Genomic DNA, 23,686 nt, shown 5'->3' with positions numbered 1-23,686 from the left:
TGACTCTGTTGACCTTTGCCTACTTTCTGTTTGCATTTTATTAGATAACTTGCAATTGTTCTTTTTCATCATTCTAACACTACTGTTAATAATTGTTAACTGGATCTACATCTAAGAATGTTGCCCACACTGGTCAAAGAGCCAAAGTTTGGGCCTCTGATAGACAGATGAAACATTGTTGATATGGTTTGGGGCACCTTCAGAGAACAGAAAAAGCAGCAATCCCTGTGCTATTTACTCACCTCCTCAGAAGGTTTTGTAAATCATGTTTAATATTTTTAGTGATTTCATTTTTTTCAAGTGGTGATGTATCTCTGCTGTTTCTAGGTCTGGTTGTACTCTGGGCTGTATTCCACCTTCTGTAATGATCCTGAAAACTTCCTTCACTCCTGAACTTCATTTGATTTCACTGAGAAGTTGCAAGCAGTGAGATAATACTGAATGAATCAATTAAATTGGGATTAGATGGGAAATCAGATGGATCCTCACAAGCACTTGCTCTGTATATGGGATCTTTTATAGCCTTACATATTGCAGCTTCAAGGGAGCTGCTCCTCATCTAAGCAAACACAGCCAGGTTCTCTAGTCTTGCAGGATGGAGGAGTATCTGTCTTCTGTTTATAATGACTGCTTTCTTACCTGATTTTTTATTTTTATTTTTTTCTTTTTGCAGCGTTTTTGTTCCCATGTATTTTGGGCTGGTGGGAAGTCTCTTGAATACCATGATATCGATAGTTTGGATCCCTTCTCCAGCTAAGCCAAAGTCAGAACATCGTAAAACAGAACAAAGTAAGTATTTAGTTCTTTTATTAAATAGAATGTGAATAGTGCTGGCATCTGGCATGTTGGAGTAACTCTTTGGGATTGTGTTTTTGGACAGAAAGGTGCCCCTCTTTGCTCTTAGTGCCTCATCCTCTACATGCTTGTGAGAAAGTACTTCCCAGGAGATGAGTTTGTGTCAGATGAGAAGGATTTAGGAATGCTGAGGATGCAGTCATCTAATTCATTTTGCATATGGACCGTCCACGGTTTCAACTCAGTTTTCCGAGCCCAATGCTTCACCTGCCAAATTCAGTCCCATAGTAGAATTAACTCTTGCACTGTTATTTACTCACTCATACAATTCCTATTAGTATTTGCCCTTCTGAGTTCCCAGAAAGCACTACATGGAGTGCCATTGCCTACTTTGTAGAACACTGTTAATACAGGCTACAAGTACTCACCACGATGGGGTGAATTTCTTGTTCCCTACCTCTAACCTGTTTAAATATAACATTATTCAAAATGTTATCTTCTGTAGGTAGTGTATTCAACATCAGAGAAATCCTACGTGTGATGAAGTTTCCAGGAGTAATGGAAATCTTCTTAGTCAAGGTCCTCTCTGGATTTCCCATAGGTAAATCTCACCCTTTACCATGGTTGCTGATTTATTTCTAATAGGAAGACATACACTGGAGACCGGGCTGGTCTGAAGTTACTGAAACCACACTGTGTGTAATCATGGAGGAGTGGGGTTTTGGCTCATACCTCAACACTCTTCCAGATGCTCTCAGCTACACGGAGTTAAAAGCCTGGAATTAATGTAAAACAGACCACTAGTCACAGGCCTCTTTTGCGACTCTTGGCATATCACTTAATTGCTCTGCCTGGTCCCATGGCTGTAAAAGGATAGTTCTCTGTCATTTCTCTTTAGGCTGGAACCTCTTCAGAGCAGAGGCAAGTTGTCTGTACCCTGTCTAAAACATTGATGTCCCTCTTGATTTTTGGTTAATGATTTTAAGGGGAGGGAAGGATGCATAGCCTAACTTTTTCCCAACAATTTAAAGCTATAGCTGAATGAGATGTGGCCAGATGGGTTGTTAATTGCTGCCGTGCACAAGGGAGCCACTTTTGGTTTTATTTCTTCCTTTGCTTGTTTGTGGTAGTGCTTGTTCTTCTCTTTGAATATTCTGCTGATTTTTCTCATGCCAGGGTCATAATGCACTGCTTCAAACACACCTCAAATCCACCTGTCCCCCTGCTCCTGGTGAATCATTCACAGTCTTGTCATGTTCTGTTGTGTAGCACCAACCCAGTGTTCCATTGGGTAGGTGGGACAGATGCCATAGATGATCACAGAAATCTTTTCCAACCTTAATGATTCTAAGATTCTGTGGATCTCTCCAGTACATCTGGATTGCCTGCTCAACAAAGCATGTCATTGCCTTGCAGTAGATAGGGGACAGAAAGCCAAACATGAGGGCAGAAATGTCAAACACACCCCTTGGTGCTTGGAGATCATGAGGGCTTTGAAAATACTTGTAATAGCTCCTTGTGGGAATCTTTGGGTTTGGAAAAACTTGCTCCATTCTCACAGTGGCTACCTCTGCACACCACCCCCACCCTGCTACCAAATATGCCACATACACCCTCCCAAAGCCACTGGCTGCTGTCTCTTTGGTGCTCTTCCTCACTTTTACTGCATCTTACAAACTTGTTCCCTGCCTCATGCTGCATGCCCATCATTATTTGCTGCTCAGTGCAAGGTTTTGTAAAGGGTTCAACCCTGGCACAGGCATCCCCAGGTACGTAAAGTTGTGAGATCCTCTGAGTCACTGAAATAAGAGGGGACAAGGAGGGTTTGCCTTGCCCAGGCAGTTGTATGGGTATGGGGTAGCTCCCATCCTAGGGATGTTTGCATCTCTGAGGTAGCCATGAAACAGAAAAATGAAATCATTAAGAATAGAAAAGACCACTAAGAAAGATCATCTAGTCCATCAAACTGTCACCACCATACTACTAAATCACATCCCTCAGTGCAATGCATGACACTGTTAAAGGAGCACAGCTACCTCCCTGCACAGAAAGAATGAGCTCCTTTGGAGTGCAAAGATCAAAACTTAAGCTGGGTGAAGGATTATCAAAAGAGCTTTACTGCAAGAGCTGGTGCACGGCACTGGGAAGAGACAGCAATGTGGGAAGGCTGAGTCCTGCCGGCTGGTAGCACAGTGAGGCTGCTGGGTGAAAGGAGATGCATCCTGATTTGATCTCCCTGTGAGTAAAGCCAAGTGTGGTTTTTCTTTCATTTCTTCACGTTTGTTTTTTAAAAACATCTGCAGCTCTGTTGTCTGTTTTGGATGTGAGGAGAAAATGCTGCTGTTTGCATGTTAGTCTAAACCTGGCTCGAGCTAGGAGGCGTTTCAAAGCAACAGGATAACAGCGGGCACTCCCCACAGAGTGGTGTGGTGGAGCCAAAAATCTTCACAAGCACCAGGCATGCCAGCACCTTCCCCAGATCCACAGGAAGCAGCAGGGTGAGGTGCTCTTCATTTTGCCTAGCACCAGCTAGGGTGAGGAGAGGAGCCTCAGATACCTTCTGGATGTGGGACACTTGGGCCGATCAGTTTGGGTGCACATCTTTCCATCTAAAGGCAGATTTGGGGCAGATTAGGTGAGGACACTGCAGAACTGACCATTTCCCCATCATCTCTCCCATCCCCGAAGCCTTCAGTGTTTTATCTTTTGTAGAATTTCACTGGAAAAGTGCATTTCCTGTCCAAATGGGGCCTATAAGGAAAACGGATTGCATTGTCTGCCCACGGTGGGTGGATGTGGTTGTGCTTGGGGTGAATGCACCACACTGCAGTCAGCAATTGGGGATGGCTCTCCCCACACTTCCAGGAAATGTGGGTGAGAGCCTTCCTGTGGTGCGGGCTGGTGAGTCGCCCAGCCAGGCCACAGGCTGCTCTCAGTCCTCACTCCTTTCTTCCTGTGCTCTTCTGTCATTAAGGAGAGGACTGCAGCTTCCAGCTCACCAGGTCTGTGCACCTTGGAGGGCCCAGCAAAGCAGGAGAAGACCCCTTCAGGTCATCTACTCTTTCCTCCTCTCCCAGCAGCATCAGACTGTCAGCATTGGGGATGCTGACACACAGAGTCCAATTTCCTGCTGTCTTTGTCCAATTGAAGTATGTTGGCAGAGGCAGCAGGTGGATACCACAAACCCATTCTTCTGTGAGCAATGTTTTGTCCCAGTAGTGGGTGTGGTGAGGATGGGTAGATGGTCAGACTAGGTGATCTTAGTGGTCTCTTCCAATCCTTATGATTCTATGAATGTTTGTAATTTAGTGGCTTGTTGTGTATAATGGAGTGCACATACAGGTCTATGTTTGTGTATGTTAGGTGCCATGGGAAATGCACACAATTGCATTCCTAGGTAAGACTGAGTGGGCATTTTCCACCATGCCCTCCAGAAACTGCCCTAATAGACGAGCACACCTCGTACCTGCTGTTCCTGTCCGTACTTCCCCAACTGTTTCTGTTGACACCATTCTTGAGCCATGGGAGAGGTTTCACGTGGGGCTGAAATCGCTGCTAGGGTGTGCAGTGAAACCTTTCTGTTAAGTCTGATGTCACCGGGTTGTTTCCCAGGCAGCGTTCCCAATGGTGGAAAGCTAAAGTTAGGCAAAAGGGAGGAGGAATCCAATTAGATTATTCTATGGTTACAGTCTTGTCTGAACAAATGTTTTCTTGCTGCCTTAATGCCTAGTATGCCGTGGGTGATAAAAATATTTACTAGTTTATTATAAACAGCTGAACCTACAGCCTACATAGTCACATTATTTAAAGATGAAAGTAAAGGGGATAAAAAAGTGAACAGTTAAAGACTAAATTGCTGTACTGGCTTCGAGTAGGATTCTGCTCCTATTTATTTATATTATTATATTTATTTATATCCAGTCCCTATAAACCCAGGGAGAGATCCTGACTCATGCTGGGAGCAGGGACTGGGCCAATGCAGCACTGAGGGCATACTGATGTGTACTTCTCATTAACCCTCCCTCTAGGTTTGTTCATGATTATGTTTTCCATCATCTCAATTGAGTTCTTTGGGTTGGAAGCAGTGGAGTCCGGATATCTGATGTCCTATTTTGGTGTCCTTCAGATGGTAAGTGAAGTGTCGTACTGCCGTCTAATGTGCACCTTGCTACATTTTTAACACGAATTCTCCCAAATCCATAATATTGACATGCAGATCATAAATGCACTCATAGCTCTGCTATGTGTTATTCAGTTCCAAAAAATTAAAGTGCCTCAAATTTACTCTGTTCCTCAGAATGGAAAGCAATCAAAGTGAGCAACGTCTTGGAGACCTTCTCCCTTTGTCCCTTCTTGTGGATCTTTAAGCTGTGGAGCTAAGATTTCCAATGACTTGGCATGTCATCCTGATTCCTGAAACAAAACCTACACTGAAGCTAACAGGCCTCTATTATAGAGTTTTCAGCTCTGTAAGTTAGCTCGTTTGCATTTCCTCAGTAACACCTGTGAATTTGTGTAGGTAGATGAATTTCCTGGCATTTTTGCAGATGCCCTCAGTTTAGAGGAAGGACTCGTTCCATCTGTGGGGAAACTAGTGCAGCAAGCTTGTACTTTCCAGAAAAAAAAAAAAAAAAAAAAAAAAAAAAGAAGATGGGCCCTGGAATATAGTTAAGAGATTGACCAAATGGGCAAGGATAAAAAATTAGCTGAATTGTGTGATAGCACAGCCCAAAACAGCGGTGCTGTGTTATTTGGAGGAAGAGGCTAATAATTCTGCAGGAAGAGCAACAGATGGGTAAAAGCTAGCCAGCAGGCAGAAATGCATGGCAAGAAATATCCTGAAAGAGGGTGGTCTTGTTAGAATGCCCTCCTTTCCTGGGCAGAGTTTCTGTATGATTCAGGGGATCTCCCCATCTGTGAAACAGCAATTTTAGTCCCTTGTGATCTGGATCTGGCATTGTGTAGGTCTCAAACCCTAGTAGTGCAGCCGACAGGCATGGTTGTGTATCCATGAGTGGGGTCGAGCCTCTGGTTCTGAGCAACCTTCCCTGTGCTGCTCTGGGAAGGGGATATTTGGTGATCTGTGCCTCAGTCCCAGTCTTCACACTTGCTGTTATTTGCATTGGGAAATAAACCAGCTTTGCAACTGCAAGTGGAGTGATCAGTAGTTGCTTCCTGTAGTGCACACCTGGCCCAAATATGTGGGTCTCATGGAGACCTGCTCTATAATAGCCTCTATGTGTCATCTCCTAGACCAGGATCTCTAGCATGCATTCAGGCCTTAGAGTCCTGAAGTCCTCTTCCTCCTCTGAATGTAGAGAGCACTAAGAACTCTTTATGTAGATAAATCAGTTGAATCTGATGGTTGGACTAGATGATCTTAAAGGTCTTTTCCAGCCTTAGTGGTTCTCTGATCCCTACAATATATGTCTGCGTGGAAATCTCACTGGGGATTTCAGCATGGTTAGGTTGCTATTATTTCAAGCTGGGTATCATGGGTAATTATAGCAACGAAGGTGAAATGATCCTTGTGCAGCCTGGAAGGGACAGCTTTGTGTTGATCGATAGAGCCAGAATGGTGCCGCTGGGTCTGGGATGTCTGTCTGTCTTTGTGCTGTTGTTTCCCAGCTTTGTTTGGTTGAAACTGTTGTAGATAAGGTTACCTGGAATGCCACACCAATGTGCCCTACAAATAGAGACAGGAAGGCCGCCTTCACTTTTCTCCCTAACAGGTAATCAGTCAGTGAGAGCCAGTGACTTGACCCTTCCCACAGTTCCAGGAGCTGGGTTTCATCCCATAGTGCCAACCATGCCCGTAGCCACGCTGTGATCCAGCAATGCCTTCAGACTCAGGTGCAATATCTGCTTTGCTGGGGAGGCTTTGCCCCAGGTATTTGGCACAGAAATTGGCTGCTATCAGCCAGGCAGCTCACTTTCATCTTGCCATGCAGTTTCTGTCCATTCTGTTTAACAGCACGTGACTCTGGATTTCAGAAATGCAGGAGTGAAGCAGTTGTTAGATACAAAGAAAATTCACTTTTTCATGGTGCTGCTTTGGGGTTTGCAGTCCAGACATCAAAAGCATAGATTCATGTCCTGACTTCCTGATTAGGACTCTGGTTGGAACAACCTGTCTCATAGACAGTGGCTGAGCTGATGTTATAGGGATGCTTTCTGCTATGAACCCGTTGGTGGGAGGGACATGCTGGAGATGTACTGCAGTGGCCCTGTTCCACCCCAGGGCTGCAGCCTCCATCGCTCCTCAGCTGGCCTTTCAGGTGTGTTTGTCTCTGTTGTGCAGCACATTGATACTGCAGAAGATAAAAATGCAGATTAGGGTGCAAGCAAATTCTACCCGCCGAGGTGGATGAATGTGATTAGTATCTGCTGACTGGCTTCCCCACTTTGCTTGCTAAATTATAGCTTTATTCATAACAAATATAATTTGTAGTGGGATCAGCACAGGAGTGGCAGCCCCTTGGAAAGCGAGGGCTTTGTTCCCTGTGCAGCTGGAGTACATGAGTGAGCATCCCACTTCCAAGATATGGTCTGGGGGTCCTGAGTGGCCCGAGCTTATACATCTATTTAATGATTACTTGGGAGATACCATCAGCTGCACCTATTTGCAGTTAAGCAGAGTGTCCTCTGGTAGCAGAGGATATGGGGCATGTTGAGAGTGTGGTGAGGGATGGGGAAGGGAAGGTTGGCTGGTGCTGGAGAAGCAGAAAGGGTGAATCGCACTCTGCATCCCAACAGCATGTAGCTGGCTGTGGGCAGGAGGGGATTTCTGATGGGAGATAATGAAATGAGGATGGAAGGTAGGGAGTAGGAGTGCAGTGCTTTGCTCTGCAGAAATCCCCTGGCTTGTGATATGTTTGAAGCAGTTTTGTCTGTTTGCCACAGGGTCTCCGGTGAGAGGTCTGGGAGCACATCAGGGATGCAGTGCCTTTTGTGCTCCAGGGCTGTGATCCCCGGACCTGTGTGACCAAAAGCTCCCACTTCTTGAATGCCTAGGAGGAGTGTGGGCTGTCATTTATGTTTCCTCCAGAGAATGATTAATTTTATAATCACGTAACATTTAAAATGACTGCATAATGGTCAGAAGTAGACCTAGGCTCCATCTTTTCTTGGATTTGAGAACACGAAGGCATGGAGGACTTCCAGACATTGTACTCGTGCTTAGGAAAAGCTGCCAGAGGATTAGGCAAGGGGAATGAATACCTGCAGTCCCTGGTTGGAATCTCAGGTCACATCTGATGCTCAGATTTCCAGGTATGGACAGAAGGAACTTTTCTCTAAGGATTTTTATTTATTTATTTATTTATTTATTTTTGCGCAAAGCACACAAAACAAAAACTGAAGGTGGGACAAAGGGGTAGGTATTTATTACCCTGAGGACTAAGAAATCATAAGACATCTGTTTTATTTACTGTGCTTCGTAGGCATTGTTGTACAAACCCCACCTCCAGCCAGGCAGCTTCTGGAGGGACAAGTTTGTACCAAGTGATTCTGGAAAGATGAGAGAGATTCCTGGAGGAGAGATTTACATTGCCTATCATCTTATCACCAGCCTGTCCCTCTTGCTTTTTTATTTCTCTCTGCAGCATGAGGGATGATTAAAGAGCTAGGGATTTAATTACAATCAGATTTGCCTGGGGGGAAAACCCACTCGGTGAAAGGACCTTGCAACAACAAACAGAAAGTTCTCCAGTTTCCTTGCTTTGAAGGATTTAGATGTGTGCAGGGGGTGGAGGTGGGGAGAAGGCAGGCGATTAGGCTGCAGTTTGCAAAACACACGCTGTCTCTGCCCTGTGAGGCCAAGTGCTGGCTCAGCAGTTCGGCCCTCCCCATCCACTCTCCTTGCAGCCCCAGCACCCTCTGTTCTTGTAAGGCGTGAATGACTTCTCATGTGCTTTCTGGCATTGCAGTCTCCATAAAATAACTTCCTCCTCCTCCCACCCAGACCGGCACTTGTTTTTGTAACACTTTCAGCCCTGTAGGACCAGTCCCCACTGTTTGGCACCCACTCAGGTCTTCCCCAACCTGTAACCAGCTGTGGTTCTGCCATCCAGCACCACTCTGGCCCTGGGAACTTCTAGGTTGGAAATAGAGGTCTTGTTGCTTGGCTCTGCCCTGTGCTTTCTTCAGTGGGTGCTTCTGAAATAGTCTGTAGGAACAGTCTGCTGTCCCTTAGCCAAAGGTGAATGTGGAGCCAGATATTTGCTGGGTTTGACTGGACAAGGGAAAATGGTTTCAAACTAAAAGAGGAAAGATTTAGGCTGGATGTAAAGAAGTTTTTAACAGTTAGGGCGGTGAGACACTGGCAAACACTGGTTACCCGGAGAGGTAGTGGATGCCCCATCCCTGGGGACATGCAAGCTCAGGCTGGAAAGGGCTCTGAACACTTGATCTAGTGTAGGTGTTCTGGTTCATTGCAGGGGAGTTTGACTAGATATTCTTTAAGGGTACTTCCCTATTCTGTACCCTATCTATTCTAATTTTGTGATTCTATGGACTTAGATTTTTTTCTATGTAACTACCTGGCAATGAATGCTGGTCTCGTGTAGCAAGGAACCTGCTCTGCTGAAAGGTCTGCCAAAAACTAACACCTCAGACTTTCAAAAAGCAAAAACTTTCTCTGCTCTATAAGGTACTGAGTTGTTGCTGATATCGACAAGTTATCTCTCCCAAGTTAAGAGGAGCTCTAATGGTTGCAGTGATAGCAGAGGTTATTTTCTACATGAGCATCTGACCTAGTCTAGTGGAAGGAATCATCAGGGCAGCATAAAGGCAAAGAGATTTGGCTGTTCTGCATTCGTCAGGAGGCTTATTTGCCTTGACAGAAAGAGAAGGGGAAAAAATGCGTTGGTTTTTCCTGTGACATGTGTACACAGCCACGGGCAGTGCCTGTTATTTCACTTGCAAACAATTTCCTCTCCTTTTTTTTATTGATGACAGAACACATTCCAGCCAGGTATGCTGGCTCTGCCTGGCACTTCAAAGGAGGTCAGGTTACAATGCAAGCAACATCCCTGCGATTAGCTGCAGGAGGGACAGCCTTTGAGAGCCCAAGTGGAGGCTGCAAGCAAGGAAAAACCCCTGAACTTTCTCCAGCATCCCCACTTTTATAGGTTTTTCTTCCTCTTTAGCTCTTTCTAGGGGCTTAGGGAACTTATTCGGTTGGACTATGTGATTTCAGTGGTCTTTTCCAACCCTGATTCCATGATTCTGTAATTCTGTGACTCTATACGTGGCTCAGGAAAGATCTCTGGTAGAGGTGATGGGTTTTCAGGTCTTGTTTCTGGCTGGAAACATTTCCTGAGTGCCCAGCAACTGGAAATATTATCCAGCACCTAAATCCAGATGCTGGTAAATAGAGTCCAAACTCAGTGTGATGGGTCTTTGTGACTCATGGATGCATTGGCAGTAACCATGCTGGGAATGAGTAGCAAAAGCCGAGGGGGCCCTGTAAGCAGTGGGGAGGCTGAGGTCCATATTGCCCAGGGATGGCTGTGTGGCCTGGGACTGAAAGCAAATGATTTGGGCTGATGCTTGCTGCTCCCATGGTGATCTGAATAGGCTTCCCCTGATAATAAGTATATACATGCTCCATGACTCAAAAATGGGCAGGGCCCAGGTTGCACCTCATGGTGAATCCCAGTTAAGTGCTCCGTTCAAGCCCAAGCAAATTGAGAAACATTCCCTCTGGAGGCATAGCAGAGCCAAGCCATGTTTGGGTGATGCCACCACCAAGCAGAGTTGCACTGAGGGTGGTCTGTGCCCCATCCTGTGACTTGGCGCAGCTTGGACAGGAGGGACTGAGAGGCTGCAAGATGTTAACGATGCTGCTTCATTTGGGAGTTCTCGGCTTAATGAAGCGTGACTCAGCACCTCCTCCACCCACCTGAACTGAATAGGAGCCACCAGGGCTGGCCTCCTCTTCCTCCCACCTGGCCCATGTCCTTGGCAAGGCATGCATCCCGCATGACTCAGGTCACCGCATCCATGTCACAGCCTCACAATGCACAGTCCCCAAGGAGACCAGGTGGGTGGCAAAGCCTGGGAAAGCCGTGTGGGCCTCGTGCCACGGTCACACACATGAGCTGAGCTCCTCAGCCCTGCCCAAGGGTGAGACAGGGAACAGCAGGGAAAGCATGTTCTGGGAACCCAAATTTCAGCATGGCAGATGTGTCCCCATGTAAAAATTTGCTTGTGTTCTGAGGGAAAACAAAGGGGTTCATTGTGAGTTTTTTCATTAAGTTGTACCTTGTGGGAGATATATTCAAACGGTTCCTATTTCTCTTTAAGTCAACTTCACTATATTTTCACCCTGTTATTTGCTTTTTACCAGTAGTTTTTGTTGTAGTATTTATACTTTTCTTTCTTTTTTTTTTTTTTTTTTTTTTTTTTTTTTTTTTTTTTGTTCTGGATGGTTTGTCATAGATTAACATTTCTTTTTAATAACTTCCTTCCTTATTTATTTTGCAACAGTTTCCCTTTGGTGGATTTTGGGTTCCTCCCTTTGGATTAACGCAGTAAGGCTGAGTGTAGTGTAGTTGTGGCTCAAGTCAAAACCGAGAACCAAGGGTTTTTTAGGCTTCTCTCCAAAGATTTACATTTTTGCTCCTCCTTCCCACCCCCTCTTCCCTCGTTTTTGCTTAAAATATGCAAAACCAGTTCCCCCTCTCTTGTATCTGCTTGTACTGCTATGTCTGGATATTAGCATCTCTGTCATTCTCGTTTCCTGTATAAAAGTGATGAACTGCCCAATCTGTGTAGTTATAGTGTAAAATAATGGCAAGAGAAGGTACAGGAGAGGAGGTGTTTTCCTCCACTGCATACAGTTGTGCAGTTCTGCTTTGGAAGATATCACCAAACAATTTCACAAGGAAAATCTCAAGTTGGTTTTATCAGCAGGTGCCTTTAAGTAGTTTCACTCAACACTGTTGATTGAGCAGTGATAAAAAAAAATCATGCAAGCAGCACTCAATAGAGAGATCATCACCTGACTTATCACTAAGATACAAAATGCTCAAAATCATGGTAAATGTCTTCAAGTTCAAGTCATCTACCGCAATAGTGAAGTCCTATTTTCTCTCCACAAGAAAGCAAGGGAATGATGTGTTTTCTCTCTTTTATGTGCTCTCTGAGCTTGTTTCCATCCATATAAGATGGACTGACAGTGCACATGTGTTTCATCCTCAGGTTGTCCAAGGCCTGGTGATTGGAAAACTCACAAGCCATTGCACGGAGCAGACCCTGCTCAGATTCAGCATCCTCCTCTTTGCTGGCGTGGGGCTGGGCATGGTAAGATTTGATGAGGAGTCATCCACAGGGCCTTCCATCAACATGGTTCACAGGTGGGAAAATTGCCTACTGGTCAGTGGCAGTACCAATGCAGCCTTGCCAAGCTGTGTCTGGGGGAGCCAGCCAGCCTGGGTTTCTGCAAACACACAGCATTCAATTATGAAAAGGAGCTGTGTAATAACTGCAGGGATTACAGAGTAATAATCCCTCACAGAAACCCGTGCATCCATCCTGAGTCACTGGATTGGCACAGAAGTCCTGCCTTCCATCCTTGAGTGGCCCCGTTTCCTGAACTGCCCAGAAAGTAAATGCAGATTATGAGGAGGAAAATCACTGTGGTTGTACTGTACCCTGAGATGGCTGAGGATGTTGTCTCATCTTTCTAGCTTTGTTTTACTAATTCCTCCAATCTTAGAGCTTTTGGGGAAGGAGGTAGCAATAGGAAATAGTTTAGCTCCTCTGCTTTGGTGTTACCCATCACCAGTTGTGTCTGGATGGGTGAGAAGCAGCCTCAGAAGACAACTGGGAAACCCCATTGACAGGGGCAGCTCTACCAATATCTTTGTTTGCTCAGATCAGCAACACTCTGATGACCAGCAGTGCTGTCCAAGGGATGGGACACTTGGGAAGGGTCTGCCCAGACCCTAGCGCTAGCATAAGAGTGTATGGCCTGGTCTCAGTGTGCCAGCATGGTGAGGAACTTATGCACATAACCCAAGGAGAGCTTTAGGAGCTCTGAACCTTTGGGTTTCAGCTTAGAAATAAAGTGATCTGGGGAGTGTAATTCCCATTTTCCACCACAGAGCCAGTGGTAGAGGGATGCATGAAGCCAGTGTGGCTATGTGGAAAGGGGAAAGCAGGGAACGGAAGTTGTTGGTTTGAGAGCTGGCAATTACACCATGCCTGGAGGGCTGTGGACATCCTGACAGCATAGCCTGGGGACAGAGGTCAGCAGTGACATCCCATGAGAGCTATTCATAGGCATATGCAGCTGCTGGCCCCGCTGAGCAGAGTCCTTATAAAGGATGTGACGGAAGCACTTTACTTTGTCCTGAAGCATGGTTATGCTTCATCCTCCCTCCTCCCCTCTGGTTCCCAGGCACTGGCTTTTGAGCCTAGCTGCTGAAACTGCAGGGTCTGCCTTCCTTGCCTTGGCAATTCTCCCATATCTGCCCTGTTGGAGAAGGCTGCTGTCTGCTCAGCAGAGGGTGGGTGGTCAATAGTACACTCTACCTGACCTAATCCTCCCAGGGCAGCAAGAAGATATTCCCCAAGAGATTCAGCCCTGGGTCTGCTCTTTCTAGCAATTTCCTTCAGCCTCCAGCCCGTGAGGGCACTTTTACAAGGAATGGGATCGTTTCTGCCTTTTTTTTTTTTTTTTTCCTACTTCTGCTGTGTTGTCCTGCAATGACATTTGCCCTGGCGAGGACTTACTCTTTCCCTGTCTGGATGTTTACGTACCAAATACTCACTTCTCTGCCTTTGTTCTCTGGTTCCCTAAGCAGGAGTGCCTAGCTCTTAAGCAAAACATAGGTAAAGTGCCCCTCCAAGGAGAGAAACTTCACCATGTATAAGTCCAGAGGGGAACTAGGAATAAACCTCACTATTTCCAAGTCATTAGTTAACGATGGCTCTGGGCTGCTCCATCTTCTGTAGCCAAGAGGTGCAGACCAGATTTTATGAGCAAGAGCCTCAGAGAATGAAAGTTCTGGATTGACCAGTGACTGAGCTGTTCTCCAGCCACAATAACTCACCTTGAGACGAGGGTGAGGGCAGAGACTTGCAAGGAAGCGGGAGTTTCCTTTTCATGCCCCAGAGAAATCTCTTTATTTGACCAGCAGGGCTAAGTGCCGTTCCAGTTCTGCCGCTGAGGGATCCTCAGCACTTTTGTTTTAAGTATTGAACAGCTGGAGGGATGTCTCCACTAAAAATATGTGCAATAACAAAATCATTACTCTCCCTAATTATGCTCGCTAATGTGCACCTTATGGCCAGAAGACATATTCCAGATTACTGAATTTGATTAATTTATTAGTAAGGAAGCAGAAGAACAGGATTAGAAATCCCAAAGGTATGGTATTACATAATGCTCCAGGTTCATTTATTTTGACAAGCTTAGTTTGGTTTTAATTACTTATGATAATGAACTGAAATGCCTTCTCTAGGCTGTTTTGTATAACTAATGGAGGCTTCCTGAAGTACACTGCATGCATCTGCTGCAGAACGTCTCCTTAGGACTTGGACAAGAGAGAGAAGTCCTGGGGGAGGATGCAGGGATGTCACTAATTCCCAGACACTAAAAATACCCACGGCAGTGCTGGAAAATGTGCTGCCAGATTGCAGAGCAGGGGCTTGTTCTGCATCTTTAGAATGATTACCAGCATACAAATGGTGGAAAAATATTGGAAAATAAGGGGGAAAAAAATAGTTGAAAATTAGAGAATGCAAAGGAAAACCAGGGAAAATACAAGAAAATACAAGAGAAAACAAGGGAAGATCATGTAATGCAAGGGTAAAGAGTTAGATACAAGGGAAAAGAGGGGAAAGCAAGGGAAAACAGTGGAAAAAGAAAGGAAAATGGGAAATCAAGAGCAAACAGTTGAAAATAGTGGAAAATAGGGGAAAGCGATGGAAAACAGGAACCAAAGAAAAAGGAAAACATGGGTAAACAGGTGAAAACAATGGTCAAGAGTTGAAAACAAGGGAAATGTGATAAAGGAGTGAGAATCAAAGGAAAACACAGGGAAAGCAGCAGAAAAACATGGATGGAAGACCTTGAGATGGCCAAAATGGCAACATCACAAATCAGTTGTGGCTCCCACAATTTACTTAGAAGTCACAGATCTGGCTTTTCTGGGCTGCTTCTAGCTGCAAAGCTGCTCTTTGTGCTCTCTAATGATCCATGTTCCACTGTGTCTTGTCACTTAGGCCCTGATGAGGACTGTATGGCATTACTGCATCATCGTGGTGCCGCTGGTATTTGCCTTCAATGTGCAGGGCACCATCACTGACAGCATCCTCACCAAGGCCGTGCCCTCCTCTGACACCGGTAAGGCCATCACAAACATCAAGCATGTCTTTTTCCCTTTTTTGCGTCTGTCGGGTAGTGGTGTTTGAACAATGCTGAGTAAGCATCTTATTCCCAGACCACCAGGCTTTTATAAGGCCTGGACCTTCATCCCCTTTTGCTCAGCACAAGGTGAAGTCCCCAGTTTGATAGGACTTGTTCTTTGTGAGCACTTCCCTCACTAGGCAGACACTGACCCCAGTGCCATCATCCCTAATTGAGAGCCAAGCTGTCTGCTTTGCCTCATGCCATCACTGTCCCTGCTCTCCTCTTTGGACATATTTCTGTGAACAGTCACTGCATTCTCTGTGCAATGGGGCAATGTTTCTTCAGTCGACAAAGATACCTCCATGTAGGACCCTACTGAGAATCAGATTTAGAGTCCATTAATGAAGTTTATAAAGCACTTTGGAGGTGCATCTGGATGAAGAGCTTTTCTAAATGTCACTGCAGTGGTTTATTTGTAGAATCGAAGATTGCCTCTACTTGTCCTTCATGGCAGGGGAGTTGGGCTGGGTGACTTTTAAAGGTCCTTTTCAACTCTATCATGATTCTAATCATGATTCTATGATTTTGCTATGAATGCTGGGATCCTGCAGTGTTCAGGCACAGTGCTTCCACCTGGGAGAGAAGCCCTGGGACTGCATGGAGGCAAGGGATGGGGTGTGCCAGGAGCAAATCTGCTGCTTAATGGCTTGGAGCAGCACTCACCAGGGAGGGGGAATATTGGAGGAAGGGCACCAAGGGGCTCTAGGGTACGAAGAAAGGCTGGAACTCATCCAGATTCTGCTCAAAAGGGCTTTGTAAGGAAAAATGGAGCATTGCTCGGCTGTTAAAGCCAGCCCAGAGGCAAAATTCAGTCAGAGAGGAAAATGGGTTTAGTTGCCTCACCCTGGTCCTCGCTTGCGTATGTTTTTAGGACAGAATGGGGTAGATGCAGATGGGCAGGATGTAGACGACCCATGGGGTGACAGGAGGATGTTTTTGGATGCTGGGAGAGTATGGGCTCTATTGTGCCCATCCATCCCAGGCTGATACCACGCCATGTGCTCCTGGATCAAAACTAGGTGTGATGAGGAGGGACACAGCTGGCTAGGAGGATCACAGCATTGGAGGAAATCCTTCTTCACTGGTCCTTTGTGCCCCTCACTCTTGTGACATGCCTCCTCATTGTGGTGTTCCCCAGGGAGGAGGCTCTGTTCCCAGGCAGGGCAGGAATGCCTGACGCAGCAGAGCTGCGGCTCTGCAAGCTGCCTCCCTGAAGCAGCTGTGGCGTGGGTGTCCCTGGGGGCAATGCTGCCATGCAGTGCCGTTCCAGCACAGGGGTGCTGCACCCAAAGGGACAGCAGCTAAAGCATGGCTCCTTCCCCTGCCAACCCAAAACTGGCACTGCAGAGGACCCATCTAAGGCCACTCCTAGAGAAGCTCATGAATTCTCCAGAAGAAAACAAAGTGGAAATGATTTCATTCGTTTCCCTTTGATATTTTTTTTCCCTCCCCATCTTCAAAGGCAGGAAGGGAAAATGTTGCACGGCATACATGTGTGCCACTCTGCTGTGTGTGTGTGCTGGTGGGAGCGCAGCCACAAGCCAAGGCAGGCCCACAGTCACACAAGCACTCCTTGTCCCCCGAGAATGGGGGTCTTGTTACGGCTTTATGCATGAAGGCAGGGAGGAAGCAGAGCAGTATCCTGGACCCATAGCTCGTGATTTGATTTGCACATCAGGCACAAAGCCTTAGGAGTAGAGCCTGCAGCAGTAATGCTCTGCAACCGGCATCCCAGGCTGGGGGTGGGGAGAGGAGAGAAGAGGAGAGGAAGCTTTTTTGCTGGTGTGATGACTTGTTACTGCTAAAGGTCTGAAGTTAACTGGGATCCATCACATGAGTTGCTTGGAAATGGAGCAATGGCTGATTTATAGTGTCTCAAAGCTCCAGGGCATCTGACACGAGGGATCTAATTAAGCCCATTAAATAGAAATTATCTTTCTCGGTAACACATTACAGGGCTGCCGAGGAGAGCCCAGCCTTTCAAGAGAATGAATTTCAGCTCAAAAAAAAAGAAAAAAAAAAATAGAATGAAAAAAAAAGTGCCTCCTTAATCATGAGAGCCAGTTTGGCAATTGCACGTAGTAATTAGTTTAATTCAAATACCCAGAGGGGGAAAAAAAAATAATTGCAAAACCTGCCCAGAAAGTTTGGTGGTTGTGGGATTGTTCCCATTGGCAAAGGGTCAGGCTGAGGTCCCGCCCATCGCTGTTCCCATGCGCAGGAGGAGCTGGGCAGCTCTTCAGGGAGGCTTCCCTCTCTGTATGTCAAACCTACGCCCTCAGTTTGGCCTCAATGCACAAAAATTTTAAACATTTTTTACAAAAGTGCAACAGTTCCAGGCCAGTGTGACAACAACCCATGTCTGCCTGTCCTCCCACCAAGCTGGGATCATTTCTCCATGGTCACCATACAGACAGCACACTGGCATCTAGCAGTGTGCTATCTTTCAAGCAGGACAGCTTCTCCCCTCTCCTGAATCCCACTGGCAGTGATTCAAGTCATGTATTGGTGGAAAAGTCATGCCAATAACTCAGTATTGGTGTTCCCAATTATTATTCTTAGTACCCTTTCAGAGTAGGACCTATGCTCCTTGCACCGCTTGTCCATGCTTTGTGTGGGATAGTGGAGTTATGTCCTGCATGGTGAGAAGCCCAAGGTCGTGGCTGTATCCCATGTGACATCCTGGTGGAAAAACCTGCCCTTGCCCCAGTGGAGGTGCTTCCACTCCTCCTGTTCACCATGCAAATGCATGCTCTGCTGCAAGGAGAACCGGCCGAGCCAGGTGAAAGGCTCCCATTGCCATCCAAATGGAAACAACCACTCCATTCACAAGGCTGTGGGGTTGATCTTATGGGGGCTCAGTCTCTACTTCTGCTTTTAGTTAGCTCTTCTTAAAGATGTAATTAAGACTTTTCTAGCTCCTGATGCACTCCTAAGAGCTGTTCTTTTGTACCATGAGAGAAAATACATAGTGATAGCTGCTTGGGTGGGCTGGGACCCCTTGGGTTCCCACAGCTGCTAATTATAATATTGAAAGGGGCTGCATGCTTTGCTTCAGAAGGCTTCAGAGTGTCCCTGGAAGCTGCCCCCACCCCACCCCCTCCCATCTTATCCTATCCCCATGAGTTCAGGAGAATCTCAGTGCCAAAGGTTCCCAGACATGGTTTGAGGCTACTTCCTACCTCAGTAGTGGGAGGCTACTAACCTTCACCCTGACATCTCTGCTGTCTCTCCTAGGGGCCATGCTGGGGATCTGTGCTTCTGTCCAGCCCTTGACGAGGACGGTTGGCCCAACCCTCGGTGTCATTTTGTACAGGCAGTTTGGAGTCTCCTCCTTCGGCTACTTGCAGCTCATTGTCAACGCTGGTTTGTTTGTTTATCTCTTAAAGAGGAAAAGCCCACTGAGAGAGACAAAAAGCCACTAATTCACGAAAGCTGCCTCTTCCTTTTTTTCCACAGAAATAAAGAAAGCAATATTGTTGTGTATTCTCTAGCGTTCTTGAGCTGGAGGCACAACCCTGTGCTGAGCCCCTCCTGCTCTCACTGCAGGCTGCTCATAACTAAATACCTTGCAGCTGCCTCCAGTATAAAGTCTCATGCAAGAATTAACTGATAGTGACAGCAGGAAAAAATTTACCCAAAGGGAGTTACCAAGTCTGAAGTGTTTGCAAAGAGCACTTTGCAGCCCTGCCGGCAAATGGGGCTCAGCACTGCTGGATGCTCTCAAGGGAGTACAGGTAGGTTAGCAGGCACTGACCCTCACAAGACAAAACTTCAACAGGTTGTGTTCCCCTTTCCAAAAGAGCACAGCTTCTTGGACTGCAGGAAAAGAGCACCTGACACCTTCCCAGGCCTTTCAGTTTACCTAGAGCTGGGGGCAGGCAGCAGCAGGCAGAACATCATGGTATGGTTGCAGGGAGTTCTTGTGTTGTCTTTAGGTGCCATTACTCAATTACATGGGCAACTATCCCCCAGAAAGCCCTGGCTGAACACATGAAAGGCTCCTGTATTCTTTCACTGGCCTTCAATGCACTTTTCTTCCATGCTCTTCCCTGCAGAGGGATTACCAGGAGCTTCTTCACTCCACAGTTCCATCCAGGCCCCTGCTGCCTTACAGCCCCCACACCACAAACAGCACCCACAAAGTCACCGCACCGCCACATGTAGTAATAAAAAGTGAACACTTCAAGTAATTTATTTGGAATGGACATATTAATGCAAAAGCAATATTAAGACCAATAACTGCTGAAAGACATTTGTCAAAATAAATACAAATATAGATAGTACAAATAATTTAAACTGTGTTGAACACCACCAGTCAGTGTTGAATCTTCCTTGTGTCTTATAAATAGGAGAGAACCGTTCGCGAAGCCACGCCATCCAAAGCACGTGGGGGCTACGCTGGAAGTCCCATATGAAAGTCTTTGGTTTTTTTTCTTTATTAAAATGCATCACAGGCGAAGCCCGGGGCTCTTTGCTCAGCAGCCTCCACAGGTCTTGGAGAAAACCAAGCTGCCCCCAGCTATCTTCCGCGCTTTCCTTCATTGGTACCCTGTCCCTTTTCAGTCCAAGACACTTGCTGTGGTTTACCATCCAGCGGTACACTCTGAAAGCAGCAAGAGGAAGCCGGTTAGTTAAATGAAAGGGTAAGGAAAAAAAAGTAAAAATAATGGGCTCTGAAGGGAGAGGAAGCACTCAGCACTTATCATGGCATTTGCGGCATCTCTATAGGGCGTTCTGCAAGAAAAGCGCTGCTGAATGCAATTTCCTACCCTGATAACTCTCTGCCACAGACACATGTTTGCCTGCCATTCAGAATTCCCAACACTGTGCCCATCTCCCACCCGGAATTCACAGCACTGGGTTCGGGAAGGGTGAATGAGCCCCATGAGTCAGGCGCAAGAGCTGCAAGCACAGCACACGCTGCGCTCAGGGTGCGGCACCCGGCTCTGCGCTGTGAAACACGAGGAGCGGCTGTGGGAGCCCTATTGCCTTGCTGCGGCACCATCTCTCCCCAAAGCACGGTGTGTGGGGGATACAGAGGTAAGGATGGGTGTGCAGGAGTTAGAGGTATCTATCTCTGTGAATTTGTTAAGGGTGGGAGGAATGGAGGGGGGTGGGGGGTGAGCTCACCTGGGGGCTCAGGGCGCCCGGGCCAGCCGCCGCTCCTGGGTACCCGCTGCCTGCTCCATCTCCTGGCGGCTCTTGAAGTCCTGGATGGCCCTCTTGTTCTGGAAGTCGATGAGGGCCATGGTGATGGAGGCGTTCCAGCAGCTCTGGTCCGGGCACCGAAAGTCAATCTCCTTGCGGTCCTTGGTGACGATGGTGAAGTAGATGTATTTGCCCGTGCGCTCCACGCAGTCCACCTTGAGGATGGAGCCGAAGCCCAGCTCCTTGCCCTTGGCTTGCTTGTGCCCGTCGGGAAAAAGGCTGAGGCTGTCCTTGGTGAGCACTACCAGCTTCTTCTTCCACAGCTGGAAAAGGCTGTCGCTCCGCTTCTCCAGCTCGCCCTCGCGGATCACTTCTGCTTGCATTTTCATCCTCCCTCCCTCTTTCTTTCTCTTGTCCCTTCCTTCCGTCCTTTCCTCGCTCCCTCCAGGCTCCAGATCCCTGGGTTGCGCTGCTCCCACCCCGTCTCGGACGGCAATGACTGAACCCGGCCGCACCGGGACCAATTTATTGCAGTGATTCATCACCGGGCGCCTTCCTCCCACTCGCCGCTCCGCCTCCCGCCCGCCCCGGACGCGGTGCGCTCCGCTCCGCCCCGCCGGGCTGGCACCCACGCGGGAGGCGAGCGCGATCTGTAGTGTGTTGGACGCCGGCGTCGCGGTACGTTCGCGTCTGTGTGCCCGTTGTATTTCCGTGGTGGTGATGGGGTGGCTATGATGGACCCCACCTTGCAGCTCATCTCCTCTCCGAAGCGTTCTCAGCCCCAGTGCCATCTCCCCCCTCCTCAGGAGCCCCGCAGATGCCCGATTAGGACCCTCGGCCTCTAATTCGGGTCCTGGCCAAGTCCTTTCACTTCAGTTCCACAGCCATGCAGCATCACCACGAAGCCTTCCCTCACAACCTCCCCGGGGACCCCACCTACCCAGCTCTGCACCAGAACTGCCCACCCTTACCGTTCTCACTGTCCCCCACAGTCACCCCATTTTCTTCCCCTTGACCCACTTCCCAGGGTCGGTTCCATCATTTCCTAGGGCCTGGCCATTGACCACTGCCATGGGGACACTGGCATCAGGAGGTGGCACCCAGCAGCACTGGCATCCCTTCTTCTGTGCACCGCTGATTTTGCCACTCTTTACAACACTGTTTTGCCTGGTCCAGCACCACAGCCAAAAGCAACCAATTTATCTAGCTTTAGCAAGATTTATCTTTTCCTTTCCAAGAGAATGGCTCAGATTGACACTATCTGGACAAATGCTACTCTGGCCACTGAAATGTCAAAATTCCTGCCCAAAAGACCATGTAAAAATGAAGAATCTGAAGTGGTAAGACCGGAGATAGAGCCTAAGCTGAGTTTTTATTATTAGTATTAGTATTATTATAATGTCTTTGTGGAGGATCTTTGTGCACAGGAAATGGGACACCGCTTCAAACAGAGCAATCTGGCAGGAAAAAGGAGAGCTAGAAGGAACAGCTGCAGGAAGGCTGCCGGTCTGGAAAGCTACGGGACACAGCATGTCTGTGCACACCTTGCTTCAAACGGTCCGGTGCAAAGCAAAATCTGCTTTTCAGTGAGGCTTACACCTGCGGCTGGGGGTCTGCTGCCCCCTTTTGGGATTCATCTTCCTGCTCTGGCTTTCATCAGGGTGATCTGCACCGATCCATCGTACTGATTAACACAGAACTGTCAGCATGTCTCAGTACTGAACACTCAGAGCAAAAATAATAATAACAATTTGAATTGCCTTTCAAACCTGACGCTCTGCTTTGTGACTGGAACTGTGTAGTACAAGTAGCCTGGAATTCTGCAATGCCAGAAATTGTTATGTCTGCTGGCATGGAAAGGTACAATGAGTAGTTACTGGAATTATCAACTGAACTGGAGACCTATTATTTAAATTACTTTGTCTCAGTGTGTCTAATTTGCTCAGATGGTAATAAAACTTTGTTTTGGTTCCCAGGAAATTGTTTGTCTCTATCAGTCCTGCTATGATTGTCCAGACTCTAAACTGGCAGGCTACTGTGGCCAGACTATTAGGTGGCTTACCAAAATGTGCACTACACATGTAACCTCTATACTAAGGTAGTCATTTTTCCAATAAAAGATCTCTGAAAATAGTGTCTAAAAGCATTCTTTTTATTCTAAGTGTTTAGAAAACTTCCAATTGTACTGAATAGCCTTGCAGCTGTTGTATTATTATTATGGATTTGGGAAGTCCTTCAGGTCACAAATAGTTCAAGAATAAAGTTGAAGAGGTGGCAGAAACGGATGCTGGCAGATCCATTTTTTATGGAAGCTTTTTTTTTTTTTTATGGAAGACTCTGGAGGAATTTAAGATCATGAATTATATCACTTCTCTTAGTTCTAACTTACAATCTCAATCATCTCTGTTCCTCTAAATTCACAGAAAACATGCCAAAGTGTCTGTGTGTTAGCAGCACCATTCAAATTTTCTTCAGATATCTGCTGAAGGAATATTTGTCACAGTGCAATTTTGCACCTCATCAGAGGTGAAATGCTGCAGAAATTAGACTATCCTGTCTAATGGTTTGCTTTCTGTAAGGGAAACTGTTGATCACAGCCTGAACCTCTGATTAATCATCTGATGCAAGTGATGGGTCAGCTGCTGGAGCCCAGGTGAAGGTTATTCAGCTGTGCTCCCAGAGGGGTTGGAGCTTGACTCCACCTCTCCTAAATCCCATTTAAGGGCTGAATACCAGCAAGGATTCTCTTTCTGGAGATTGCTCCTGTGTGGAGTTTTTGTGGTGAAGCTCAACATTGGTGAGCATCCATCTTGACTGAAAGCTTCAGCACTGGTGAGTCTTAGATACCCTAACCCTTATTTTTTTTTAAAGTGATAGAATCATGAAGATTGAAAAAACCCTGAAGATCATCTAGTCTAACCACCAACCCATCATCACCATTTTCACCATACATACCACAGTAAGTGCATTTCTTTTACCAGGAAAGTGGGGTCTACCTTTACAAAAAGATCAAATTTTTTTCTTGTTATGCAGTAGATTTTAAGCGTTACTTTGTGGAAACTATATTCTTGTGCTGTTTCATTTAACTTAAAGCATCATCAAGAGGAGAGTGCCTGCTATTAATGCAATGTGTATGAACAGTTGGGTTCATGTGTATTTGTGAAGTGGGTCGCCTTCAGGCAAGAACAGTGCTCTGATCTCATTCTACAGGGATCTGTCCTAGGTCAACTTCTGTTAAATGTTACTGTTAATGAATTACATGAGTGAGAGGCTAAAAGTTCATTTACTAAACTGTCAGACAGCACAAAATGTGAAGAT

The 23,686-nt window shown here is 46.7% G+C and overlaps 2 protein-coding genes across 2 annotated transcripts in view; one reads left to right on the top strand and one right to left on the bottom strand.

Moving 5' to 3' along the window:
* Nucleotides 1-18,703, top strand: part of SLC67A1 (solute carrier family 67 member 1) — a 45,961-nt gene extending 27,258 nt beyond the window's left edge. Inside the window, exons 5-10 of the mRNA XM_085550015.1 lie at nt 674-789; nt 1,301-1,396; nt 4,824-4,924; nt 12,001-12,102; nt 15,031-15,151; nt 18,455-18,703. Coding sequence (XP_085406141.1) covers nt 674-789; nt 1,301-1,396; nt 4,824-4,924; nt 12,001-12,102; nt 15,031-15,151; nt 18,455-18,642 — 724 coding nt within the window. The 3' untranslated portion in view covers nt 18,643-18,703. The remainder of the gene's footprint in view (nt 1-673; nt 790-1,300; nt 1,397-4,823; nt 4,925-12,000; nt 12,103-15,030; nt 15,152-18,454) is intronic.
* A 678-nt stretch (nt 18,704-19,381) lies between these two features.
* On the bottom strand, nt 19,382-20,869 carry LOC146760681 (pleckstrin homology-like domain family A member 2). Its single transcript, XM_085550016.1, has 2 exons — nt 20,351-20,869; nt 19,382-19,823 (listed from the first exon to the last, which is right to left on the bottom strand). Exon 1 carries the CDS (start codon nt 20,755-20,757, stop codon nt 20,359-20,361), a length of 399 nt encoding a protein of 132 aa, XP_085406142.1. The 5' UTR covers nt 20,758-20,869; the 3' UTR covers nt 19,382-19,823; nt 20,351-20,358.
* Between the last annotated feature and the right edge of the window lie 2,817 nt (nt 20,870-23,686).

This window comes from Coturnix japonica, chromosome 5 (assembly GCF_054131305.1).
Source record: "Coturnix japonica strain WE chromosome 5, WE-NBRP24, whole genome shotgun sequence".
Lineage (NCBI taxonomy): Eukaryota > Metazoa > Chordata > Aves > Galliformes > Phasianidae > Coturnix > Coturnix japonica.
Note: the sequence above shows the minus strand (reverse complement) of the source record. Positions and strands in the feature narration are given on the sequence as shown.

What these genes read in the sequence shown, in the direction of transcription:
- LOC146760681 (XM_085550016.1), bottom strand. Translation starts at nt 20,757, where the DNA reads ATGAAAATGCAAGCAGAAGTGATCCGCGAGGGCGAGCTGGAGAAGCGG.